This window comes from Erinaceus europaeus, chromosome 19 (assembly GCF_950295315.1).
Source record: "Erinaceus europaeus chromosome 19, mEriEur2.1, whole genome shotgun sequence".
NCBI lineage: Eukaryota > Metazoa > Chordata > Mammalia > Eulipotyphla > Erinaceidae > Erinaceus > Erinaceus europaeus.
The window spans coordinates 60,739,430-60,766,062 of NC_080180.1; the positions used below are offsets into that span (position 1 = coordinate 60,739,430).

A 26,633-nucleotide genomic window follows, 5' to 3' on the forward strand; every position below is an offset into this window, starting at 1 on the left:
TGCTATTAAAAGAATATACTTACCTGTCTCTCAGCAAGTGCTTAATCTTGTTAGTGAGCTTACTCTAAACTAGGAGAGATCTGTAATTTTTTTCTTTTACTGTGCTAAGGGTGTAAACTATGGACAATAACTTTAAATCTATCACAATCGCCGATGAAACCACTGCCTGTTCAGAAATGCAGATACAACAGAAAGCCAAAATTCAGAAAGAGAGTTTCAGCAAAACATTACCTGAAGGTTTCTGTTAGTGAGGGATTCATCAAGTGTTGTTGCCAACTCTATCGCTCGCTTCTGACTAGAAGGATCTAAATAATATATCATTTTGGCAGCTAAATAAAAAGACAAAGGGAATTTGTTTAATTACAAAGCAGAACTAACATCTTTCCCTATTTTCTTCAACTATAAAGCATAGTTTCTTAGCAAAGTAAGAATAGCTATTTGAAATACTCTCGTAAAGATAATTCACATGTCAAGGTGAAGGCTATTTCTGATGTACTAAGCAGCATTAGAGTTGACTTAGCAGCACGACTACTCGGCCATCTGTCAGTCATCTTCAGACAAATGAGTTCAGAAGTAGTTTAAGTCTCCGAAGCAAGGGAATGACTAAGGTAAGAGAGACTAGACAGGCATGAATTTGGTGCTTCTCCTAAAAGAAACCTAACTTAGGGTTGAGGAAAACACTCCAAACAGGAGGGTTACCTGATAATCTGTGTGGCAAGGATTCAGAATTCCTCTTCAGGAACGTTTCATTAAAATTCTTTGGATTTGTTGCTCCAAAAAGTCTATTCATTTCTTGTTTTAATACTGTCCTAACTGTATCGGGCAAATCTTTACTTTCAGACACTGCTGAACAAATTAAAAAGAACCTCTATTAGCAGCTGGATATTTTCATAATGTGTTTAAAAGCAAAAAAAATATAAAGCCAATGAAATGATTAAAGTTGAAGAATTTATCTGTATACATATAAAGACTAATGGTTTTCCAAAGGCATACAAAGATTTATCGTTGCCGGGGAAGAAATTTACATAAAGAACAGAAACAGAAAGTATAGCTGACAATATAGTCCTATTGGGTAGTGTTGCCAAGGGGTTAGAAGGGAGGCCCTAAAATGTTAAGGGAACCCATGGATGTGGTAATATCACACAGCAAATATTGGGTTGTCAGAAAAGTCAGGACACATTTTTGTATAGAGATACGTTAAAAAAAAAAAAAAAAAAAAGTCCTGTATTGTTATATGGGAAACTGGGGAATGTTATGCATGTACAAGCTATTGTATTTACTATTGAATGTAAAACATTAATTCCCCAATAAAAAAAAAAATCAGAGAAAAAAAAAAGTCCTGACTTTTCCGACAACTCAGTATGCAATGTTAAAGCAAATGAACGAACATCCCACCATACTTTCTATCTTGTATCCAGCTTGCATTATAAACTTAACCATTTTAAAGAAAGTCATGGTTGAATATGAATATAAAGTATGGATTCTAAGGGGGGGGTTGAGTGTCCATCCAGGAATAACCAATTGAAATCATTCCCAATCTCTGCATATACTATTAATGATTCAATTTTTCTACCACCATTCACTGAAAACCAAAGAACAATAGCAACACTACTTGACTATAGAAGTATGTTAAATGAAAATTAAACCTTTTCTAGGGAGGAAAAAAAAAAAGTAAGGGCTGGGTGGTGGAGCCCATGGTTTAGTGCATGCATTACAGTGCCCAAGGACCCAGATGCAAACCCTGGGCCCCACGTGTTGGGAGAAAGCTCTATGAGTGGAGACGCAGTGCTGCATGCCAGTATTTCTCCCTCTCCCTCTCTCTTTTCCTCTCAATTTGTCTCTATCTAAAGAAGTAGAAAAAAGAGTAATGTGAAGATCTCACTTCACTATTGATTATGTTACCTAAAAGTAAGTAAATCCATTAATCTTTTAAGGTCCTCGTTTCTTAACTTCCCATGAGAGATGATTAGCGTAAACTTTACCTCTCACTCTCTAAAATCTTGTAGTTCTAGTTCGCATTAAAACTCATCTCTACAGGCTACTGTCAAAATACATGAAACGGTGTATTTTGTGTTAAAGTTGCTCTAAGTCTCCTTAGTGGCAAAAGGTCCAGGCATCAATTGTGCTAACCACAACAACTGTGGTGGCAGTGAAACTGAGATTCTTCAATTTTAAAAGTTTACAAAATAAGCAAAAACCTTTACATAATGAAATAGGACTCAAAACTGCAACTTACATGTAACATTTACATACAGGTAACTTTTCAAATATCTAAGACTGAATGATACTGTAAAACACAAGTGCTTTCAAATGAGTACGCTTACGATGAACAAGTACAGATCATTTACACAGTCACTGCCAGCAATGGTAATCACAGGTAATCACAGAATAGACAGCAACTGACATACCAGAACTAAAGAGTCGAATCATACACTCGTGAAGCCAGGGATTGCTAGCATCAATAGCAAAGGCCCTTTTTACCGACTGCAGCATCAGAAGAAACTTCTCTGGAAACAAAAAAAGTTGTATCTTGATTACGGAGTAAAATAAGACCTTACAAACTGAACAATTGGTTGAGTCAACTGAAACATGCCAAATAATTTTCTGAAAATTAGCGACATTAGCGATTATTATTCTAGACAGCATTCAACAATATCTGGCAGAAACCAAGACCCAATTTGAAACCACTCATTCCCTTGCCTTCAAAGTAAAGGAGTTGTCCCTGCTTTGGAGTAAACATTGCTGATGCCTGAAAGCTAGGTCCTTCTGTTCTGAGACACATGAAATGGGGACCATCCTGAGTCCCATACCTCAAGGAGAGGCTGACACCACCCCCCAAGCTGTCTTCCTCATTCTCCTGTACCGTTTGACCTGCATGCTCACCGTACACCAACTACCTGTTACCACTTCCCACATTTTAAACCTTTCTTCTAGGTGAAAATCCAAAGCCCCAGACTCCTGGGACAATTTCTTTTCCTTTACCCCGAACAATCAGAAAGCTAAAATCACCACCAGGCCCTCCGTCCCTCTGTCCCTCTCTGTTTCCACAACCGCAGATTACAAATGCTGCAGAGTCCTTCTGGGGTGAGAACACAGGCCAAAAACCAACTGGCTAAGATAGCTGCTATCATATTTTATACTGGGAGGGCCCACTGAAAGAGTGATGGTCAAAGGGAAGCTGTGTTCACAGATAACGGTTCTTTTCTTATCTTTATTTATTGGGTAGAGACAGCCAGAAATTGAAATTCACCGTTGATGAAGCTTTCCCTCTGCAGGTGGGGATCGAGGGCTTGAACCTGAGTCCTTGGATACTGTAACGTGCACTCAACCAGGTGTGGCACCACCTGGCCTCTATAAATAATGCTTCAAAATGAATGCATAAACTTATTTCTAAAACTATAGTCTTAAATTTAATTATAAAATTTATTTCCTCTGTGTGACCCAGGAGGTGATGCAGTCGATAAAGCATTAGACTCTAAAGCCTGAGGTCCTGAGTTCAATCCCTGGCAACACATGTACCAGAGTGATGTCTGGTTCTCTCTCTCTCTCTGTTCCTATCTTTCTCATTAGTGAATAAATACTTTTAAAAAATGAAAATAAAAATAAGATTTTTTATTTCCTCAATGTTATTACCTTTGATAAACTTTATCTTCATCTGACTCAAGCAATATCAACAACTCAGTATTTTAAGACATTTCTATTGACTTAGAAGATTATCTTCCACTCTGTGCATTTATCTTTTTTTTAGAAATATAATCTATCGTTCAGGAAAAACTCCAAATATAACATGTTCCAGCTGAAGTAGCTAACACTTAATGTAAACTCTGTAAGGTGCGCTTTTCAATGGTTGTTATTTTATGAGACAGAGACAGAAAAATCAGCACGCCACTTCGGCTCATGAAGAATGAACAAAGCCTTGGACATGCAGTCCTATGGTCTGCTAGTTAAGCTACTGCCCCAGTCTCTTAAGGAGCTAGTCTTAAGCTTTACATGTATTCACTAATGTCAACTACACGTACAATGAATACATTTGAACCAAATCCTAACTATATACACATATTACTGATTTTTAATGTTCTGTAAGAAATCACTGTAAGGTCCCAAAATATTTTCTATCATACAAAAAAAAAAAAAGAAAGAAAGAAAGAAAAGATACATACAATATAAAACTACAGCATAATTATGATTTTTTTCATTAAGATACTTACATAGACAGAAGAATGTTGTGGAACAAACAGTTTAAAAAAAAAATCAGAGCTATTCTCTTAGTGGGATCTGAGTTGTAACAGGAGACATTTCTGTGGGGGAGCTGCAGTGGTGTTTGCTAGAACACTCACTGCAGGGTGTGGTACTAGTATCAGGGTCACGGAATCCTAAACACCTACCTTTCCTAAAGTAAATCTCAAAGGCAAAAAGATGCGTTTCTATCTTGTTCTTCACTAAGTTCTTCAATGGTGTTAAAAATTTAATCGCTTCTTCCAATGGAGTTTCAACCTGACAAAAATAAAAGATAACGCATAAATGGAAGATTGGGAGGGATGCTCTATTATAAATATGTCATGTTTTATAAAAACACAACTTTTAAATTCTTTTTTTCTTTACCAGAGCACTGCTCAGCTCTGCCTTATGGTGGTGTGGGGAGTTGAACCTCAGGCATGAAGGTCTCTTTGCCTAACCATTATGCCATCTCCCCTCCCCCAACTTTTAAATTCGTCAGTTTCTTTTCTGTTATTGCTGTGGTTGTTTTGCGGTCACCACAGGGCTTCACTGCTCCAGGATGACTTTTTCAGATAGTCAGAGAGGCAGAGATGACACAAAAGCAACTACAGTGCCAAAGCGTCCTTCAGCGTGGCGGTAGCAGGGCTCAGAGCTGGATCTTGCACATGACAAAGCAGCACACTAATGAAAATGCTACTTTGCAGCCCCTTTTCACTGTTGTGTGTCCCCACACCCACAGAGACTGCACAGCCTGTAAGGAGAAATAAACCAACAAGTAATGCAAAAGCTAACACAAACCCAAGAAAGGGAAGTAAGCTAGCCAGGAGTAGCCAGGAAGTAACAGAAGGGTATGAAGATGGATGAGGGACAAGGAGGCTGAGGAAAAGATGACAGATTAGTGATGTTATAAATTCAAAATGAAATAGAATCAACCAATTTAAGCAAATAGAATCAAGCAATTTAAGCGGTCTTGCTTTTTTAAAGAAACTTCTGTATTGGGGAATTAATGTTTTACATTCAACAGTAAATACAATGCTTTTGTTCACAAAGCTGCACAGTAGTGGTTCTGAGCTCTAGTGGTGAGAAGGCATTTGAAAAGACCTTTATTTCCACAGACCTACCGTCAACCCACCCTTTCTTTCTCCAGCATCTACTCTTCCTCTAAGTATTCTACTATAAAACTAAAGTGTCCCCCTCCGTTAAACCCTTTTCTTAAAATATTTATTTATTTATTCCCTTTTGTTGCCCTTGTTGTTTTATTGTTGTTGTAGTTATTATTATTTTTGTTGATGTCATTGTTGTTGGATAGGACAGAGAGAAATGGAGAGAGGAGGGGAAGACAGAGATGGGGAGAGAAAGACAGACACCTGCAGACCAGCTTCACCAATTGTGAAGCGGCTCCCCTGCAGGTGGGGAGCCAGGGGCTTGAACCGGGATCTTTATGCCAGTCCTTGCACTTTGCGCCACCTACGCTTAACCCACTGTGCTACCACCAGACTCCCTTTAATTTTCCTTAGCTGCAGTTTCTACCCACCCACCTCCCTACCCAAGATCAAGAATTCACACTCTACCTTCAGCAAGTAGCTTTTCAAAACAAAACTGCATTCATGGCCAAAGTAGGGGAAAAGATTCTAGAAACCTGGCCTGCTACCTGTAGTAATGATAGCAATGTCCTGTTACTTACTTACTAATTCATAGTCATTACTAGGCAGACACAATGTTTACTACACAGTGCTACTGACAGACTCCTAGACTGAGTACTGAAACAAAAGTATTTCCTATCTGCCAGGGCTAGGAATGGTAAACTGTGTTTATCAAAATGGCACTGAACATCTGGATTCTATATTCATCTTCCGTAAATGCAGAGGCATATAAAAACTAGGGCCAGAAGACAACTACAAAGGTATGCTAGAATGTAATAAAAAATACTTTTTGTAGGGGGCTGGGTGGTGGCACAGTGGGTTAAGCACACGTGGCGTGAAGCACAAGGACCGGGATATAGATCCTGGTTTGAGCCCCTGGCGCCCCACCTGCAGGGAAGTCACTTCACAGGCACTGAAGCAGGTCTGCAGGTGTCTTTCTCCACCACCCCCTTCTTCCCCTCCTCTCTTGATTCTTCTCTGTCCCATCCAGCAATGATGACATCAATAACAACGATAACAAGGGCAACAAAAGGGAAAACATAGCCTGTAGGAGCAGCGGATTCGTAATGCAGGCACTGAGCGCCAGCAATAACCATGGAGTGAGGAAAAAAGAAAAAAAAAAAAAAGCTTCGTGTAACAATAGATGGCTTGGCTTCAGTGTTGTTTTTGCCTCCAGGGTTATCAATGAAACCTGGTACGAATATTTTTCTCCCTTTTGTTGCCCTTGTTACCGTTGTTATTGCTGTCACTGTTGTTGGATAAGACAGAAAGAAATCAAGAGAGATGGGGAAGACAGAGAGGGGGAGAGAAAGATAGGCACCTGCAGACCTGCTTCACTGCTTGTGAAGTGACCTCCTTGCAAGTGGGGAGCCAGGGGCTTGAACCAGGATTTTTACGCTGGTCCGTGAGCTTCGGGCCATGTGCACTTAACCCGATGCACTACCATCAGCCTCTTGCTTCAGCATTTTGACATTAAGACACACACACGCACACATAGGGGAGACAGTCTAGTGGTTCTGCAAAAGACTTTGATGCCTAAAGCTGAGGCCCCAGGTTCAATCCTCAGCACCCCCAGAAGACAGAGCTGAGCAGTGCTCTGGTATTCCATTCTGTCTATCTTTCTGTGTCATTCCCTCATTCAACTACATTTAAAAAAAAAAATTAGGAATGCATACCATAAGATCTTTGCCTTGGGCCAGCAACATAGCTAACTCGGACAGAGCACTTATGTTGCCCCGTATGACCTACACTCAATTCGGGCCCACACTGCACTGAAGGAAGCTTAGGTGTGGTGGTGGCCTCACTCACCCGCTGAAACTGAAAAACCCGACCTGGGGCAGTGAAGCCCCAGCGCCAACAGGGCAACAAACAGGTGTTCAGATAGTCTCAGCACATACAATAGGCTCAGGACAGGACAGAGAAATGCAGAGAGGAGGGGAAGACAGAGGAGAGAGAAAGACAGACACCTGCAGACCTGCTGCACCGCCTGTGAAGTGCCTCCCCTGCAGGTGGGGTGCCGGGGGCTCGAACCAGGATCCTAACGCCGGTCCTTGTGCTTTGCACCACAAGTGCTTAACCTGCTGCGCTACTGCCCGACTCCCAATATTCATTTTTTAACAAGTTCAATTTAGCCTGGCTGACCACTTTTTAAAGACAGGAGTGTTCCGGATGCAGGAGACAGCATAATGGTTATGCAACGACTCTCAGGCCAGAAGGTCCATGTTCAGTCCTTTGCGCCAACTCATTGGGATACTGTGTTGCTTTGCCAAGTGAAGCCCCCAGGTACAAGTCAATTCCCAGTGCACTGGAGGCCACTTAGGTGCTGGGGTCGTTCTCTCTGTCTCTCTTACCTGGAAAAGGTCACACCAAAGCAAAGGCCTCACTCTTCCAGATTCTCTAGATGGGGGCTGGGTAGTGGCGCACCGGGTTGGACACACAGCGCCAAGCACAAGGACCTGCACAACGACGCTGGTTTGAGCGGTTTGCTCCCTATCTGCAAGGGGGTTGCTTCTTAAGCGGTGGAGCAGATCTACAGGTATCTCTATCTATCTTCCCCTCCTCTCTCATTTTCTCTCTGTCCTCTAATAGAAATGGGAAAAATGTGGCTGGCAGGAACAGTGATTCACAGTACTGGCACTGAGCTCCAGCAATAACTCGAGAGGGAGAGAGAAGAGGGGAAGAAGGAGAGAGATTATGAGATTTCTTTAGTCTCCAATAAATAGGAAACTGCCAGAGAGATGAACAAAGTGTCCACAGAGACCACAATGACTAACAGTCAAGTATACCATTACCAGACGTACCCTGGTTCAAACTCCTTATTTCAAGTTCAAGGCATGAAGTATAATCAAAGGGAAAAAAATAAAACCTCAAAGGCTAAAACCTACAACGATTTTTGTGCTAAAATCCCTAATGAGAAGGGCTAGATAAGATACTATAAATGGCAGTAACTGGTGAGGAAACTCCTCTGGAGGGTGCTGAACACTATTAATACCTTGGCCAGCTTTTCAGGAATAAGTTCTTCTTTTGGACCTCCAATTTCCTCATCATCATCATCCTTCTTCTTTTTCTGATTTCTCTGCTGCTTTTCTTTTTCTGCATTTTTTTTCTCTTCTTCTAGTTGGGCTTTCTTTTGGGCTCGTCTTTGTTTATTACGGAGCTTCTTCAACTCCTTATCAGACATGTTTGCTGTAAGAAGTGTCAGTAAATGTTACTAAGGTCAGTAATGTTCAGCTACTAAGATCTGGTGTTCCCATACAAACTCCCATAAGCATAAAGGTGAGGAGCTAGCACAGTGGGTAGGTAAGCAGATGATTTTCATGGTAACATCGTAAGCCAGAGCTGAGCATGCTAAGTCAGCGCTCTCTCGGCCTCTCTTTAAGAGCCATTATTTATTTATTTATTTATTTATTTATTTATTTATTTATCTGATATTTATTTATTTATTCATTCCCTTTTGTTGCCCTTGTTATTTATTGTTGTGGTTATTTCGTTGTTGTTATTGATATCGTCGTTGTTGGATAGGACAGAGAGAAATGGAGAGAGGAGAGAGCAGGGGAATACAGAGAGGGGGAGAGAAAGACAGACACCTGCAGACCTGCTTCACCACTTGTGAAGCGACCCCTCTGCAGGTGGGGAGCCAGGGGCTTGTACCGGGATCCTTACGCCAGTCCTTGCGCTTTGTGCCACGTGTGCTTAACCCACAGTGCTATTGCCTGACTCCCATTATTTATTTATTTTAATATTTATTCTCTTATTGCCCTTGTTGTTTTATTGTTGTAATTATAAATAAAATAAAAAGATAAAATAGGCCCGCAAATTCTTCCCTTCAAAACCTAGCTTTACTACTTCTTGTAAGTGTGAACTGTAACTGAAGACTCAGTTCTAAGGCACAGAATGTGCTAGAAATCTCTACCCTTCTACATGCCCAAGTCACTTTCAGTTTGACTAACTACACATATATGTAGTTTCCCAAAAATATCCTACTTGAAAAAAATTTGCCAGTGTTAAAGTCCAGGGCACTTTTAAAAATTATTATTATTTGCCTCCAGAGTTATTACTGGGGCTTGGTGCCTGCACTATAAATCCACTGCTCCTGGAGGCTATTTTTCCCATCTTGTTGCTCTTGTTGTTGTTGTTATTCTTGTAATACCTGTTGTTGGGTAGGACAGAGAGAAATGGAGAGAGATGGGGAAGACAGAGAGGAGGAGAGAAAGACACCTGCAGACCTGCTTCACCGTTTGTGAAGTGACCCCCTGCAGGTGGGCTCAAACAGGATCCTTACACCGGCCCTTGCGCTCTGCGCCATGTGCTGCGCTACTTAACCTGCTGCGCTACCGCCCCCAACTCCCTAGGGCACGTATTTTGGGTCATCTGCAAGGCTTTACTGCATCAGGTCAACTTTTTTCAGACTGAGAGCATGGCGGTGTGTATGGAGGGTATGGAGGGGGAGGGGGCAAAGGGCACACATCAGGGAAAGACACAGCAATGAAACTTGCCCCAGTGCAGTAGGAGTCAAGCTCAAACCTGGGCCACGTGCATGCAAAGCAGGCACGCTATACAGGTGACCTACCATGCCAGCATTACTGAGCAACTAGCTCCCTTAATTCACAACCCAGGCAGGTTAATTACAAATGACTATTAAAAAAGAGAAAGCGAATGTAGAGTTCCAACACTAATTGTACAGTTAACAACTGATAGTCTTGGGAGTCGGGTGGTAGTACAGCAGGTTAAGCACACGTGGCACAAGGCGCAAGGACCAGTGGTGTAAGGATCCTGATTCGGGCCCCGGCTCCCCACCTGCAGGGGAGTCGCTTCACAGGCGGTGAAGCAGGTCTGCAGGTGTCTGTCTTTCTCTCCCCCCGTCTTCCCCATCTCTTTCCATTTCTCCCTGTCCTGTCCAACAATGAGGACATCAAGAAAAACAAAGACAACAAAAGGGAAAATAAATATAATAAAAAATATATAAAATATTAAAAAAAAACAACTGATAGTCTTGCACTCATGAAGTTACAGTACTGGATAAAGTACATATTAAAACCCTTGAGATTCAACTCCATAAAAACGAATTGCCAGCTACAAATTCAGTTCTTGGAAATATAAAGTTTAGTATTTTTCTTTTGCTCCTTAAAGAAACGCACAGAGACCCCCATCACTTGGTAAACATGTAAACTATATTCCCACATGACACTCAATAGCTCAGTGAACTATAAGGTGCGCGCACACACACACACACACACACACACACACGCACACACAATAAATCTTTGACTACTATACCTGTATCAGCTTCATGCTCTTTATTCTCATCCGTGAGGGGGTTGTCGTGAAGCTTCAGGTATATCTCTATAGCAATCCTTGCTGCCTTGAAGTAAAACGGATGTTGTCGAAGTATATCTTCTAGCTTTAGTAAGTCCACATATGATCTAAGGGTAATCTTCCTCATACAATATGTATGAAAGTCAAACTGGTCATCAGTGATTTCTATAAAATGCTAACAAAATTACCTCTTTTATTATGCTGAAGTATAACAATTTCAAAGAAAAACCACAGCCCAGGACAATTACTAATTTCCTTAGCATTAAGAAAAATAAAGGGGGCGCTGAGTGGTGGTGTATAGGATTGAGTGGACATGTTACAATGCGCAAGGACCCAGGTTCAAGCCCCAGGTCCCTACCTGCAGGTAGAAAGTATCACAAGTGGTGAAACAGAGCTGCAGGTGTCTCTCTTTCCCTCTATCACTCCCTTCTCTTCCCATTTCTGGCTATCTCTATCCAATAAATAAAGGTAATACCAAAAAAATTGAAAGAGAGAGGAAGGAAGGAGGGAGGAGGAGGAGAGAGAGAGAGAGAGAGAGAGAGAGAGGGAGGAGCTTAGCCTGTAAAGCACACACCATACCACGCACAAGGACCTAGTCCCCGGTCACCACATGGGAGAGGTACACAGAGGAAGAGTTCACCAGCAGTGACTCGATGCTGGAGTGTCCCTCCTCCTCTCTGGGTTTTTTCTTTGTATTTGTTTTTTTTGCCTCCAGGGTTATTGCTGGGGCTCAGTGCCTGCACCACGAATCCACTCCTCCTGGAGACTATTTTTTCTCTTTTGTTGCCCTTGTTTATCGTTGTTGTGCTTATTACTATTGTTATTGCTGTCATTGTTGCTGGATAGGACAGGGAGAAATCGAGAGAGGAGAGGAAGACGGGGAGAGAAAGACAAACACCTGCAGACCTGCTTCACTGCTTGTGAAGCGACCTCCCTGCAGGTAGGGAGTGGGCTCCAACTGGGATCCTTATGTTGGCCCTTGCACTTTGTAGCATGTGTGCTTTGCACCGCTGTGCCACTGCCTGGCTCCCTCTATCTTTGCCTTTTACATGCAACTGGGGGGAGGAGGGAGAAGACTGCCAAGAATAATGGAACTGTTCTGGCACAAAGTCCCAGTGGAGGCCTGGTAGCAAGGACTCAATAACAAAGAGCAAAACAAATACTTTGCATATGAAGCAGAAAACTATAAGGCAGATGTATCAACCACTGAATTTGAAAAGGAAACTGCAGTACTTAAAACAGTAATGCACCTATCCTTAGTCAAACCTAGTATATAACACAATACAGTAGATTTATATGCACAGAAATACAATTTCAGGGGCCAGGAAGTGGCGTAGCTGGTTAACTGCACACACAACAGTGTGCAAGGACCCAGGTTCAAGTCCCTTGTCCTCACCTGCAGGTGGAAAATTTCACGAGTGGTGAAGCAAGGCTGCAGATGTCTCTCTTGCCTTCTCTACCTCCTACTCCCCTCTCAATTTCTGTCTCTATCCAATAATAAATAAATAAAATTTAAAAACGTATGTCATATTTTGTGATCTTTTAAATCTTAAGGACATATAGCATTAACAAAATGTACAAACAAGGTTTCCAAGGTAACAGCTAGCTATGTGTGTGAAGCCACTGCACCTACTGGGGGCGGGGATAGCTAAAAGAAACAGAAAGTCAAGATGAGAATTCTAAGGTTTCTGCATTAATTCCTAAAAAAATATTAAATGGTTAAGTAGGAGTCAGGCGGTAGCCCAGCGGGTTACGCGCAAGTGGCGCAGAGCGCAAGGGCTGGTGTAAGGATCCCGGTTCAAGCCCCCGGCTCCCCACCTGCAGGGGAGTCATTTCACTGGCGGTAAAGCAGGTCTGCAGGTGCCTATCTTTCTCTCCCCCTCTTTGTCTTCCCCTCCTCTCTCCATTTCTCTCTGTCCTATCCAACAACACCAATAATAACTATAACAATAAAACCACAGGGGCAACAAAAACGGATTAATAAATAAATACTAAAAAAATTTTTTTTAAATGGTTAAGTATCCTGAAAGTATAATCTATTTCCCATTACGAAAATAGAATGACTTTCTGAAGTCTCTCTCTTTACACCAGTGGGGCTTGCTCACTATTTTAGGCTACCTTTTTCAGGCAGAGAGGGAAACAGCACTGAGCTTCCTCAAGTGCCTGGATCAAGGAACCTGAAAGCCTCAGTACAAGCCAGCACCCTCCCCGGATATCTGTAGTGGCAGCGAAATACTGGCTTTAGAAATGGCTCGCTATGAATTACAGGGAAATCAATTCAACTTTTCACCAAGATTCAAAGTATAACAAAATAAAGCAAGGTAGGATACTTACTCTCTCAATCTCGTGACACTTTTTAAGTGCTTCACCAAATTTATTCATTGCTTTATAAGCCTGTGCGCATTCTGTCTGGAACCACATGCACTGCATCTCATTCAAGTTCTCTACTGCAGACGTTCCTTCCTACATAAAAATCATGTATCAAGACAGTTCTTACCAAAGGCATTATTTCACCATAGGATTTCAGAAGATACAAATGAGCAATGGTTTAAATTCTTTCAAAATCATTTTTCTAATTATCAAACCATTCTCAGAGTAAGAGAGACCCATTAATATGTGACATGACCCCTGTGCCAACGATCCTATAAAACTACATGTCCTCAATAAAGCGATTTTAAAAATATATATGTGAGGGGCCTGGAAACAGCTCACCCCTGGCCACTGCATGAGAACAACCGCACAGGGGGAGCTTCCTGAGCGACGGACGGCACTGTGACGCCTCAATCCTCGCTCTCGCCCTCCATCTTAGGGGGAGGAAAAAAGTTTCCATTGAGACTGGCAGAACCATGCAAAGACCAACACCAACAACAAGAATGTCCTGCCTGCAACCAGAGGAGGTGAGTGCAGATGCTGTAATTTGACATTCTAACAATAAACCACAAAAACAAAACCCTAACTTTATAAACAGTTATCAGAAAATCTGCATAGCCAGAGTTGAAGTGGATCCCAAGTAACAGAGCACGAGTACTCAGCAGGAACACAATTATGTCCCTTTCTGTGCTAGAGCTTGCATCTGGCTACCTGGGATGTGGGACAGTAACTAGTGGGCTTAGAAGCATGAGTTCAATCCCCTGCACCACATGACACCATGGTGTTGCCTCTCTCTCGTCAATGAGACGGGGGGGGGGGGGATGTTAAAGAAATATTTATCTGAACACCTAAACTAAAAAATGTTTTAGACGAGTGATTTCTGCCCATTAGTAAATCAACTTAATGAAAATTCACTGTGACGTTTAAACAGATTAGAAATTAACGCTGGGGTGGGTGTAGCTATCATAACAGTTATGCAAAGAGACTCATTCCTGAGGCTCCAAAGTGCCAGGTTCAATCCCCCTGCACCACCATAAGCCAGAGCTGATAAGTGCTCTGGTGGAAAACAAACAAACAAACAAAAAACCACCTCTGGAAAAGTGTACGTATGAACTAGCTCATGTTCTCGTGGAAAGAACCAGTACCAACCCTCGTGAACTTGGAGCACATCTCTTCAGCTTCTTTGATCAGGTTGGCTTTCAACATGTATTTTGCACACTTGGAGTTAATGAATCTGTCTGCTGTGTCCAAGGCCTGGGCTTCATCCATCCACCTTGCAGCTTCTTTAATATTCCCGGCATGCTTACAGGGTGCAAAAGCAAAGTGAAATGGTGAGGGTCCAATTTTTACTATGGTAATTAGTTAGCTGTTAATAAATAACTAAAACATAAACAAATTGTTCTGATTTTTTAATCTTTTTTTATTTTTACATTTGTGACTGGTTAAAAACTGTTCTGATTCTTGGGAGTCGGCAGATAGCGCCGAGTTACGTGCATGTGGCGCAAAGCACAAGGACCAACTTGAGGATCTCGGTTCGAGCCCCCGGCTCCCCACCTGCAGGGGAGTCACATCACAGGCGGTGAAGCAGGTCTGCAGGTGTCTGTCTTTCTCTTCCCCTCTCTGTCTCCCCCTCCTCTCTCCATTTCTCTCTGTCCTATATAAAAACTATGACAGCAATAACAACAACAATAAAAACTACAACAACAATAAAAAAAAGACAACAAGGACAACAACAGGGAAAATTAAAATAAATAAATAAATAAATAAAATTAAAAAACTGTTCTGATTCTTAAGGCCTAAAAGGAAAGTAGATATATATATCTATCTATACTGCCACGGTGTAAGTCTGACCGTAGACACTTTGATAGCAAAGACTTGTATTACCGGTTCTTTCTACAGCTATGACCTCATTGTCCAGCACAGCCAATACTCAGAATTAATGGTTGAATCAACAGTAATAGTGGAAATCACTAAGTCAGTACAAATAAAAGTCAGTGTGAAGGTAATAAAAATAATTGGTGGCGGCGGCGGCACACTGGGTTAAACACACACGGCATGGAGCACAGGCACGTACTGGAGTAGATAATCCAGTTTGAGCCCCTGGCTCCCCGCAGTAAAGCAGGTCTGCAGTTGTCTATCTTTCTCTCCCCCTCCTCTCTCGATTTTTCAGTGTCCTAGCCAACAACAGCAGCAATAACAACAATGTAATAGAAAAAACGGCCTCCGGGAGCAGCGGATTCCTAGTGCAGGAATGATGGTAACCCTGGAGGGGAGGGGAAAGGGGGGTGGGTAGGGGAGACAGCATAATGGTTATGCAGAAAGACTCTCAAGCCTGAAGTCCCAAGATCCCAGGTTCAGGAAAAGGAAAGCAAAAATGCAAAGCCAAGGAGAAGAAGGAAGACAGAGAGACAGGTAGGCAGAATCGCTCACTTGGACAGTGTCTGCTTTGTCACGTGTGCAACCCAGGTTCAAGCCTGGCCCACTACACTAAAGGAGCCTTCAGTGCTGTGGTCTCTTTCATCATCTCTATTTCTATCTGAGGAAAAAAAAGGTCCATCAGGAGCAGTGAAGCCCCAGAAAAAACGACCCCCCAAAAAAAGAAAGGAAGGGGAGTGGAAAAAAACAAAACAAAGGCAGGCAGGAATTCCGGCAGTAAGGGAGTGAGGTAATGAAAGAGAAAGAGGAAGGGAGGAGGAAGGGAGGGGAAGAAGTAAAGGGATAGACGAGTTTCTACTTCAGAGGGACATGAAAACTGATGAGGACAATCAGTGGACACCTCACAAAGTGACACCCACTTTAAATCACCTAATTAGTACATCTAGCAGAGCCACAGAACTAATGAACATCATTCATCTCTGCAAAGCACTATGAAAACATTACTTAACTTCATTACAGCCTGGCAAACAAATTATTGGTGTACAGTCTCTTCCACAAGAGTTCTTATGACTAAATTATACTGAGAAACACAAGCATAGTTAACTTAACTTAAAAGATGGTGCCAGAATATACGACCGGAGATTCTCCAAGCAAGACCCAAGAGCTCAGGAGGCGTGGTCCGGGAGGTGGCAAAGTGGATAAAGCGCTTGACTCTCAAGCATGAGGTCCTGAGTTCAAGCCCTGATAGCACATGTACCAGAGTGATGTCTGGTTCTCTCTCTCTCTCTCTCTCTCTCTCTCTCTCTCTCTTATCTTTCTCATCAATAAATAAATAAAATCTTTAAAAAAAAAAAAAAACAGCTCAGGAGGCAAAGCTACACAGTTGAACTTACAGCGGCACAATCATTTCATTAAGACTGTGAGATATTGACACATGACACTCAAATGTTAACAGAAACAACTACTTGACAGTAAGCAGAACTATCTTCAACTAGCTACTCTTACTACTCAAACCTGCCCCGCCCCCAAGTCAGGCGTTAGCCCAGCAGGTTAAGGCAGCGCAGCAGGTTAAGCGCATGTGGCACAAAGACCTGTGTGAGGATCCCGGTTGGAGCCCCCGGCTCCCCACCTGCAAGGGAGTCAATTCACAGGCGGTGAAGCAGGTCTGCAGGTGTCTATCTTTCTCTTCTCCTCTCTGTCTTCACCTCCTCTCTCCATTTCTCTCTCCAACGAAAACATCAATAACAATAATAACTATGAAAAGGGCAACAAAATTTTTTTTAAAACCCCCAATCCAGAAATGCTTCTGAGAATATGTAATTATGACCCACTGTGACACACTTTTAAAAAAGCAAATCAGCATGACTATGACAGGTCTAAAGTCATCAGAAAAGCTGCTGAAGTCTGAAGAGCCGTATCTCAAAGCATTTAAGTTATGAAGCAGAGGAAAGATATACTCTATTACATACATACAAAAAAATAAGATTTTTACCTTGTAGATTTTAGCTTTCACAAGAAAGAGTTCTATCAACGTAGGTGTGCTCTCGATGGCAGTGTTGATATAGTCCAGGGCAATGGAGGGCTGGCCGGTTTTGTCATAGTGCTGTGCCAGGTAGTACTGGACCCAGAGCAGCGTGGTTGGTGGCTCCTCTTTTCCATCATCTTCAACAGTGGGGGTGGGGAGAGTGAGAGCAAAGGAATTCAATGTAGTCATTCCTGAGGACCCACCAAAGAACTGCTCTGTATTTATTCGGGGGTGTGGGGGCATAGTTTGGTCGGCCGGGTGGTGGCGCACCTGGTTGAGTGCAGGGTGTTACAGTGCACATGGACCTGGGTTTCAGTCCCCGGTCCCCACCTGCAGGGGGAAAGCTTCGAGAGTGGTGAAGAAGGGCTGCAGGCGTCTCTCTGTCTCTCTCCATCTCTATCACCCCTCCCCTCTTGAGTTCCGGCTATCTAATAAATAAATAAAAATAGTTTAGTGGCACTGGTACTAGACCCCTGCACACATAAAGTTCTGAATTAGATCCCTGTCACTACATGTGCCCACAGTGATGTTTCCTTCCTGATAATTTCTCTCTCTCTCTCTAACACCAGGATTATCACCAGGGCTCAGTGCCTACATGAGGATACAGGGCATACTCCCCAGAGACAGAGAGGGGACAGCTACAGCACTATTCCACTACTCATGAAGCTTCACTTCACTGCTACACTTGGGGGCTTGAACTGAGCGGTTGGAATCCAGGTCCTTGCACATCTTAATAACTGTGCCCTACCATGCACGCCAGCTCCTCTCCCTCACTTATGAATAAAATAAAATGTTTAAGGAAAATAGTTCCTGCTGTTATATCTAGTTAGAAAAGTACCCCTAGATGTTAGAATAGAAAAGGACTGTGCCATGCTTTTTTTAAATTTTTATTTATTTATTATTGGATAGACACAGAATTTGAGATGGGGGGAGATTGAGAGGGAGAAAAATGGCGCATCCAGTAGAGTGCACATACTATCACGCCCATGGCCCCAGTCCAGCCCCTGGCCCTACCTACAAGTAGGAAGCTTCACGGAAGGCGAAGTAATGCTACAGGTATCTCTCATTCTTTACCCCTATTCTCCCCTCCATCTCATTTTCTCTGTCTCTATCCAATAAAAAAAAAAAAAAATGAATGAATAAAATACTTTAAACAGAAACAAAAGGAAGAAAGTGACATTCAGGCATATTGAATTTTAGAGTATTGAAACCTGGGATTTGTACCAAAACAACAGAGGAGTATAGGAAAGGAGGCTGTGAATATAGTGAAGTAAATCTCACAGTGAGTTAATAATTACTCAATCTAGTTGGCAGGTAAAAAGAAATTCACTATTATTACTTATCAGATTCTATAGCTGTTGGAAAAAGTCGTGTGTGAAATTTTCATAATGGGGAATCAGGCAGTAGTGCAGTGGCTTAAGCACAGGTGGCGCACCTGCAGAGGAGTCGCTTCACAGGAGGTGAAGCAGGTCTGCAGGTTTATATCTTTCTCTCCTCTCTGTCTTCCCCTCCTCTCTTGTTGGATAGTATGCCAGCTCCCCCTGGCTTCTGCTTAACCATATGCCTATATAGGGATTGATTTGATCCCATTCAAAGCTTTGGTCTATTTACATAAATCACTTTTACATTTACATAAAGCACCACACCCCCCCCAGGGCATTGGTGGTTTAGTGGTAGAATTCTCACCTGCTCCACCCCCTCTCCTTGTCACACCCTGATCCTCTCCTTGTCACACCCTGATCTTCTACCAGTCACTTTTTGCTCCTTCCTCTCTATGTCACATCCTGTTTCCACCCTACTTGGAGAGTATAAAAACAGCTGCTCTTCTGATTAAAGACACTTGGAAATTGCTTTCGGCTCCAAGAGTTCCAGAGTGTATCTCCTGCGAAGTTAGTGCGGCACGAGTTCCTGATCCTGATCCCTCTCCCACGCAGCAGCCTAGATCGGCTCCAGTTGAGTTCTCTCCAACCCAGAGAGCACTAGCTCAGGAAGAAGCACCCTCAGGCTATCCCAGCACTCTCTCCGTTTCTCTCTGCCCTATCCAAAAATGGTGTCAATAACTACAACAATAAAACAACAAGGGCAACAAAAGGGAATAAATATTTTTAAAAATGTCAAAATGTTAATGTGACTCATTATTTTTTTTCTTCATTCTTTCCTATAGTGCAGAGCTGGGTGAGAAATATCCAACCTGTAAGAGCATCTGGTCTGGCCCCACCATATCAACCACAGGCAAAACTTAAAATTCAACAGGTCTAGGAGCTTTCTTCTGAGCAACATTAACTGCTCATTTATAAGTTGTTAATTTTCTATCTCCTGTGGATGCTGTAAACATGCAAGTCACCCCCTGGCAGGAAGATTCCCCACCCCGACAGAGAAGATGAGAGACAGAGAGGTTAGAGAGACAGCTGCACAAGGAGAGAGACACTGGCACTGCAGCACTGCTCATAACACTGACCACCCTGCAAGGAGCTTCCACGTGGTGCTGCAGGTGTTCAAACTCTGGTCCCATCACAAGGCAGCACATGGACTCTACCAGGCTAGCCATCTTTTGGTCCCTTACCAGGTATTTTCATAGGAGGTGCATATTACTGCATCTCCAACTTAAAGGGGCAAGAAGTCTGAATATATTCTGCTTTCTGCCCACGCAACAAAAACTACTGACTTGATAAAGAAGTTCATAATCCATTAAAATTCTCAAGATGTGTTAAAAGCATAAACCTTCAGCACTTACCATTGGGGTTAAATAACCGGCAGCTTTTTAAAGACGTTTCATAACCTACTACTAATTCTTCTATGATTGCCACCTAGAGCACAAACACAGAAGCACACTTTAATTATACATACGTAAATAATAGGTGGTCCGGGAGGTGGCACAGTAGATAAAGCATTGAACTTGTTTCAAAGCATGTTCAATCCAGGGCAGCACATGTACCAGAGTGATGTCCGGTTCATTCTCCCTCTCTCTCTCTCTCTCCCCTTTCTTATTAGTAAATAAATAAAATCTATAATAATGGTAGTTATTACTCTTGTGCAAAATGTGTTCTATTTACTACTGAGCAGTTTACCGACCATTATAACACACATCCCTTTGTAAATTTCTTAACCTTTGGTAAATAACTAAACCATTATTGAGGGTGTATATTAAAACAAAGCGTTTTAAAAATTTAATGGCAACTAGAAAGTAAAGTCTCAAGCTGAACTAGAAAATCAGGGAACAGCTGGACAAAAGAAGCAAACCTGCAGATGGGTCTTAGTTTGGTTCGTTCTCATTTCAGCTCACACATCTGATTTAAGCAGCACCTATGTTAGCATTTGTTCTTCCAGAATCTAGAATTAAAGTCCTGGAGTAGGTAACGGCATCCACTCTAAAGGAGACGCCTGAATCGTAAAGAGTTTCAGGCCAGATTCTGGCATCTGAGTCACAGCCACACTCCCTGTTCCTGCGTTTGACAAAAGCTCTGTGAATACTTGTAATATACACACTAATTCTCTTCGTTTAGTTTATTGTTACTGAACCTGAAACTATAGTTCTTTTAAATGACCCCAATTTAACCAACTCAGCTGATTAACAGCAGCTCTCTCCATTGTCCCCCCCCAAGCCTGGGAGGACTGCATGGTCACAGCTAAGGGACTCGTGTCTTCTGCTCCCACAAGTTAAGCTACAGACACTTAAGATTTTTGTTTTCCTAAATTTGAATGAGTCTGTGGCATTTATTGCCCTCGCTGCTGAATTCAAATCCTATTTGACTTTACCTTCTCTTTATCTTTGTATAAAGACCTCAGAGTATTGAAGACTGGTGGGCAGCCCTTGCTGAAGTTCATCCGGAGAAATTTATCCAAACATTCTTTAAACTTCTCACCTTGGAATAGAAAAACGTTGCTCATTACTCAGGTAACTCGAACAAAGCACTGTAATAGTAACATTTAAGACCAAGAAAAGAACTAAATCCCACTGCCACCTCAACTCCTGGCGCCGGCACTCACCAGATAAGAAGTTTAATGGCAGTCTTCTCGGCACCAGGCCCCGGGGGTATTTAGTCCAGGCCTCCTCGTAAATTTTTAGCCGTTCTAACATATTAGCTGCAGACAAAGAAAGTTTCTTCTTTATATATAAATATAACTTGTATATAATAACTTGTATATTAAATAAAAGTTATACTGCAGATTAGGAAATAGCTCCACAGGTAAAACACTGAACTGAAAAGCCTGAGGCACCTCCGTTTAAACCTCAGCACAGTATGCAGAACACTCTGTATCTCAGATGAAATAAAGTACATGTTTTTTAAAATGTCAAATAGGGGTGGGGGTTGACAGCATAATGGTTATGCAAAGAGATTCTCAGGCCTGGGGATCCAAAGTCCCAGGTTCAATTCCCTGCACCACTATCAGCCAGAGTTACGCAGTGGTCAGGTTTTAAAAAAAAGTCAACGGGGACTGGGTGGTGAAGCAGGGCTGCAGGTGTCTCTCTGTCTCTCTCCCCGTCTGTCACCCACTTCCCTCTCCATTTCTAGCTGTCTCTGTCTATAAATAAAGTTTTTTTTTAAAAAAAAAAGTCATAATCAGAAGATGGAAAAATTCTAATCCAATCACCCAAATACATCAACAGTTAATTTAGAAAAGCTCCTAACATTTCACATTTTAAATAGCTGTATCACAAAAATATACTTTTCTTTTTAGAAAGCCTTCAAAACTGGAAGGCCGCCTTTAACCCACTTCTGAGAGAGGCGCTGTAATTCTACCTGCACACATTCCTACTACCCGCCAGTCTCTTTTCTGACACTTCTTGGATTCATTTTCCAGCTATAGAGCTACCCCGCAATCGCACTCCTCCTCATCTCGCTAACTCTCGGCTCACAGCTTTCTTCAGCGGGTCAGCTTCCCACTCCATGGGTCTGTCCTCAGCTACAGGCCCTCTTCTAGGCAGTCTAGTAACGACTGTGTCGTTAAGTGGGCTTTTCATCGCTCGGCATCCTAGTGGGCGCTACCACTTTCCTGTTTCACAGCCCCAACGCCCTCCCGTCTCAGCTTTCTCCATCATGCCCTCTCCTGTCCTTTGACCAGTACTGATGATTAATTAACCAGACCTGCGGTGCTCCCGGGGAAGCATGGCATTCGTTACAAGATCATCTGCAGCAAGATGTTTCTCTTGCACACATCAATGTATCAGGAATGACTCACTACCAGCCTTGAGGGAAGCAACTTCAAGTCAGATCACCTTGCTGAGGACCCTGCCTGACTGCAGACATGTTTCTGGGCCTGCCCTCACAGGCGGGTCCCATTCATGGTACAGAGTGATGGGGAGGGACCCGAGTTTGGATGGAAATTTAGTCCATCTTCCCACATAGGGAGCAGTGTTGTTCATTCAGCAAAGCTACATTCCTGTGCCTCTGGCAGGCCACTCTGCTACAGCCGCAGGATGCCACAGAAGTTATGTTTGCTTCTTTCCTGTAGGGAGACATCTCCGTTTCTGTCAATGGAAATTTCCTTTTCATGTTTTTGATGCTACTATGCATTTGTGAATTTCCAAGTTACTTCTAAAATGTTCTTCTCAACTGTTTCTATGAATCAGTAGAAGGTTCCAGAAAATGTTCAGTCTTCCATTTTAAATGGAAGTTTTGCAAGTTTTTTTATTAGTATTTTGAAGTCCTAAACCACTGTTTTCCAGTTATGCTTTTAAATGATCTAGTAAAGTATGTTAATAAAACAGATTAAAACTTACAAAGTCTTAAACAATACCTGGCTTGAGTGCCTTCTCTAAGCCTTTGTAATAGGCCCAGTTTTCAGGATTTCTCTCCTGTAACCCTCTATAAACATCAGCTGCATCTTCCAAGCGGCATAATTGCAACAGAAGTTCCCCTAGTTAAAAAAATAAATAAATAAACCAAGTATCTTTTAAAAAAAATATTTATTCCTTTTTGTTGCGCTTGTTGTTTTATTGCTGTAGTTATTATTGTTGTTGTTATTGATGTCATTATGTTGGATAGGACAGAGAGAAATGGAGAGAGGAGGGGAAGACAGAGAGGGGGAAGAGAAAGACAGACACCTGCAGACCTGCTTCACCGCCTGTGAAGCGACTCCCCTGCAGGTGGGGGTATCTTCTAATTTTAATTAATATTTCCTCAAATTTTCCATTAAAAAAATGCTGCAAATTAGGGGGTGGGTGGAGGATTTGTATCTTTCCAGGTCCTAATTCATCATGAAAAATCACTTACCTTGTTGTATTATTGTTCCTCCTTTTTTGAAGTGCAACTTATCTTGGAACTCTTATCCTCTTCACAACTTTAATTTATTAAAATACTTCTCTGACTCGACTACTTTCCCAAATTCAATGAACAAACCGCCAACCGTCCATCAACCACGACTCAGTTACTCCAGACAACACACAGACAAGTTCAACATCCAAATTAATAGATCACTGTAATACTTTCTGATCTCTGAATCAACTTTTCAACTATTTTGCTGTGGTAGTCCATCATCAGGGACACACTCTAAATCTGTTTTTCAGGGCCAGGCACTGGCGCACCTGGTTAAGTGCACGCATTACCGTGTGCAAGGACCCAGGTTCAAGGACCCAGGTTCAAGGACCCAGCTTCCTGCAGGAGGAAGCTTCACAAGTGGTGGAGCGGTGCTGCATGTGGCTCTCTCCCTATTGCCCTCAATTCCTGTCTCTAGCCAATAATAAATACTGGAAAACATTTTAGTCTGTTTTTTTATCACTATCATGGATTCCAAAAAACCTGAGGCCAGCTCTTTCCCACAGCCACAGGGCTGTTCAATAATCAATGAAGAAGCCTAAACTAATTTTTGACCAATTTGAAATTTTCCCATATAGCCATTATAATTAAAGGCCCTGAAGAGCTGATCAATGTAAATGAAAAAGGGACACCCTGGATTTACATTCACACTACTTCTAAAGCCATCAGAATTCCAGGTTTACTTTAACTTCTGCTATAATTCCATCGGTCAATTATGGGGACAACCCCTCTATACATGTGGCATACCTTTCTAGTATTAAGCTCTAAGGGAACCAAAGACATTTAAAACAAGCAAACCTAAGTGTATGACAACAAAGGGCAAAGTAACACTTCAGACATTAGTTCTTAGAGAGTAATCCCATTATCAATAAACTGCCATTCTTACTTCTGGATTTACAGAAAGTCGTGACTTTTTCCACCACTGAATATAACTATTCCCTTAACTTTAAATACTCGTAAGACAACTTTTGTGGACCTCTCTAACAAATGGCAGTACTGCACACTTCCATTTAGGGACACAAGCCCATCACAAAGCACACACACAGACCCATCCTCTGGTTTCAATTCGTGTTGGATGTTAAGAAGGACATTCTTTGGTAGGATGGGGGACAGAAATGTGGTGGTAGGTGTGGTGTGGAACTCTTAACTTGTAAACGGTGTGGTCCAGGAAGTGGTGCAGTGGATTAAAGCACTGGATTCTCAAGCATGAGGTCCTGTGTTCAATGCCTGGCAGCACGTGTACCAGAGTGATACCTGGTTCTTTCTCTCTCCTCCTATCTTTCTCATAAATAAATGAATTAAAAAAAAAATTTTTTTAAATAAAATCTTGGGAGTCGGGCAGTAGTGCAGCAGGTTAAGCACAGGTGGTGCAAAGCGCAAGGACCGGCATAAGGATCCCGTTTCAAGCCCCCGGCTCCACACCTGCAGGGGAGTCGCTTCACAAGTGGTGAAGCAGGTCGCAGGTCCTTCCCCGTCTCTCCATTTCTCTCTGTCCTATCCAACAACGACGACAACAATAAAACAAGGGCAACAAAAGTGAATAGACAAAATATTTTTAAAAGGTAGTTTTTTAAAAAGAAATAAATAAAACCTTGTAAACAATGACTAAACACAAATGAACAAAGCTTGATTGAAAAATAGAGATATTTCCAAAAGACTAAAAGGACCCATATAAATGGTTCGTATTTTAGAATGTAATTTAACACTACATACTGTATGTATTTAGTTTTGCTAAAACTTTGTTTCTAAGTTTTTCTCCTCTTAAAATTAGAATGCAATCCTGCCTGCCTCCAATATTATGGCTGAACCTCACATTTTCATATCAAAGATAATGATATCCAAATATTTCATTTGATATCCAAATATTTCATTTACTATTTACTATTTCATTTACTATTATCAAAATCTTGAATTGCTCAGAATTGTCAGAAGTAAATAGATTCTTTTTTTTTTTTTTTTTAAAGTCTTTTTAATTTTTATTTATTTTACCAGCTCTGGTTTTATGGTGGTGCAGGGGGATTGAAACTGGGACTTTGGAGCCTCAGGCATGAGTCTCTTTGCATAACCATTATGCTATCTACCCCTGCCCAGAAGTAAATAGATTCTTCAGCACTGTTTTGCAGAGTACTACAATAAATGGCATTCTTAAAAAACACAGCGTATTGCACCAAAGTAAAAGACTCTGGGGTGGGTGGGTGGGGAGAATACAGGTCCATGAAGGATGATAAATGACATAGTGGGGGTTGTATTGTTAAATGGGAAACTGGGGAATGTTATGCATGTACAAACTATTGTATTTACTGTTGAATGTAAAACATTAATTCCCCAATAAAGAAAGAAATTTAAAAAAAAAAACCACCCTAAAAACCACAATACAGTACCTTTGGTTTCTTCCACAGCAAGTTTATCACAAATCTGCTTCTCGTAGGTACAGAGATGCTCCAGCGCTTCTCTATAGAGACCTGCTTCTCGAAGAACTTGATTCTGATATAAAAGTAGCTCACTATATTCATAATCCACTTTATCAGGGGATGTCTGTGTATGGATATAAAAATTGTTTTCACATCAGCAAATTATATACTCAGACAAAAATTAAAAATATGATTAATAGTATCCGATTATCTGAAATTTCCTAATAAGTATCTGCTTACGGAGCAATCGAGTAAATAATGACATTAAAAAATACTTTCATTTATTTTAATGAGAGGCAAGTACAGAGAGAAAACCAGAGAATAAGAGCACTGCTCAGCTCTGGCTTATATCAGTGCTGGGGATTGAGTCCAGAAGCCTCAGGCATGAGCGTCTACTTCCATAACAATTATTCCATCTCCCCCCGCCACACAAAAATGGCATTTTTAACTTATTAAAGATTTACTTAACTTATTCATGTATTTGACAGAATGAAGACAAACTGAGGTGAGGGACAGAGAGGAAGAGAGACAGCCCCCTGCAGTGCTGCTTCTTCGGTTAGAGTTCCCACCTGCAAGAGCTTGCGCACAGCATAACGCGTCCTCAACTGCAAGTGCCGCCTCTCAGCCCCAATAACGGCATTTTAAAGAGGTGTGAGACATGAGACAAATTTCACTTGAGACAAAGAGAGACAAGCCAGAACTCCACTTTGGTCTAAGTGTTGGTGGGTATCAAACCAGGAACCTCAGGCATAACAGTATTATAACTCACTGGCTCTAATAAAAGAAAAGATCATTAAAAGAGAATCATCGGGGAGTTGGGCGGTAGCGCAGCAGTTTAAGTGCAAGGACCGACGTAAGACCCTGGCTCCCCAGCTGCAGGGGGAGCCACTTCACAGGTGGTGAAGCAGGTCTGCAGGTGTCTATTTTTCTCTCCCCCTCCTCTCTCCATTTCTCTCTGTTCTATCCAACAACAACATCAATGATAACTACAACAATAAATCAACAAGGGCAACAAAAG

General features: G+C 41.9%; 1 protein-coding gene across 3 annotated transcripts in view; it reads right to left on the reverse strand.

The window, feature by feature from the left end:
- NAA15 (N-alpha-acetyltransferase 15, NatA auxiliary subunit) overlaps nt 1–26,633 on the reverse strand; it is a 60,678-nt gene that overhangs the window by 2,174 nt on the left and 31,871 nt on the right. The window contains exons 6-19 of one of the 3 annotated variants that reach the window (XM_007523754.3): nt 25,586–25,739; nt 22,687–22,806; nt 20,935–21,030; nt 20,704–20,810; nt 19,682–19,754; nt 16,915–17,084; nt 14,196–14,348; nt 13,011–13,139; nt 10,638–10,851; nt 8,353–8,546; nt 4,386–4,494; nt 2,409–2,507; nt 700–846; nt 232–329 (exon numbers count right to left, since the gene is read on the reverse strand). In XM_007523754.3, the coding sequence (XP_007523816.1) occupies nt 232–329; nt 700–846; nt 2,409–2,507; nt 4,386–4,494; nt 8,353–8,546; nt 10,638–10,851; nt 13,011–13,139; nt 14,196–14,348; nt 16,915–17,084; nt 19,682–19,754; nt 20,704–20,810; nt 20,935–21,030; nt 22,687–22,806; nt 25,586–25,739 (1,863 nt within the window). The remainder of the gene's footprint in view (nt 1–231; nt 330–699; nt 847–2,408; nt 2,508–4,385; nt 4,495–8,352; nt 8,547–10,637; nt 10,852–13,010; nt 13,140–14,195; nt 14,349–16,914; nt 17,085–19,681; nt 19,755–20,703; nt 20,811–20,934; nt 21,031–22,686; nt 22,807–25,585; nt 25,740–26,633) is intronic. The other 2 variants (XM_016188438.2, XM_060179065.1) reach the window with 2 other exon arrangements.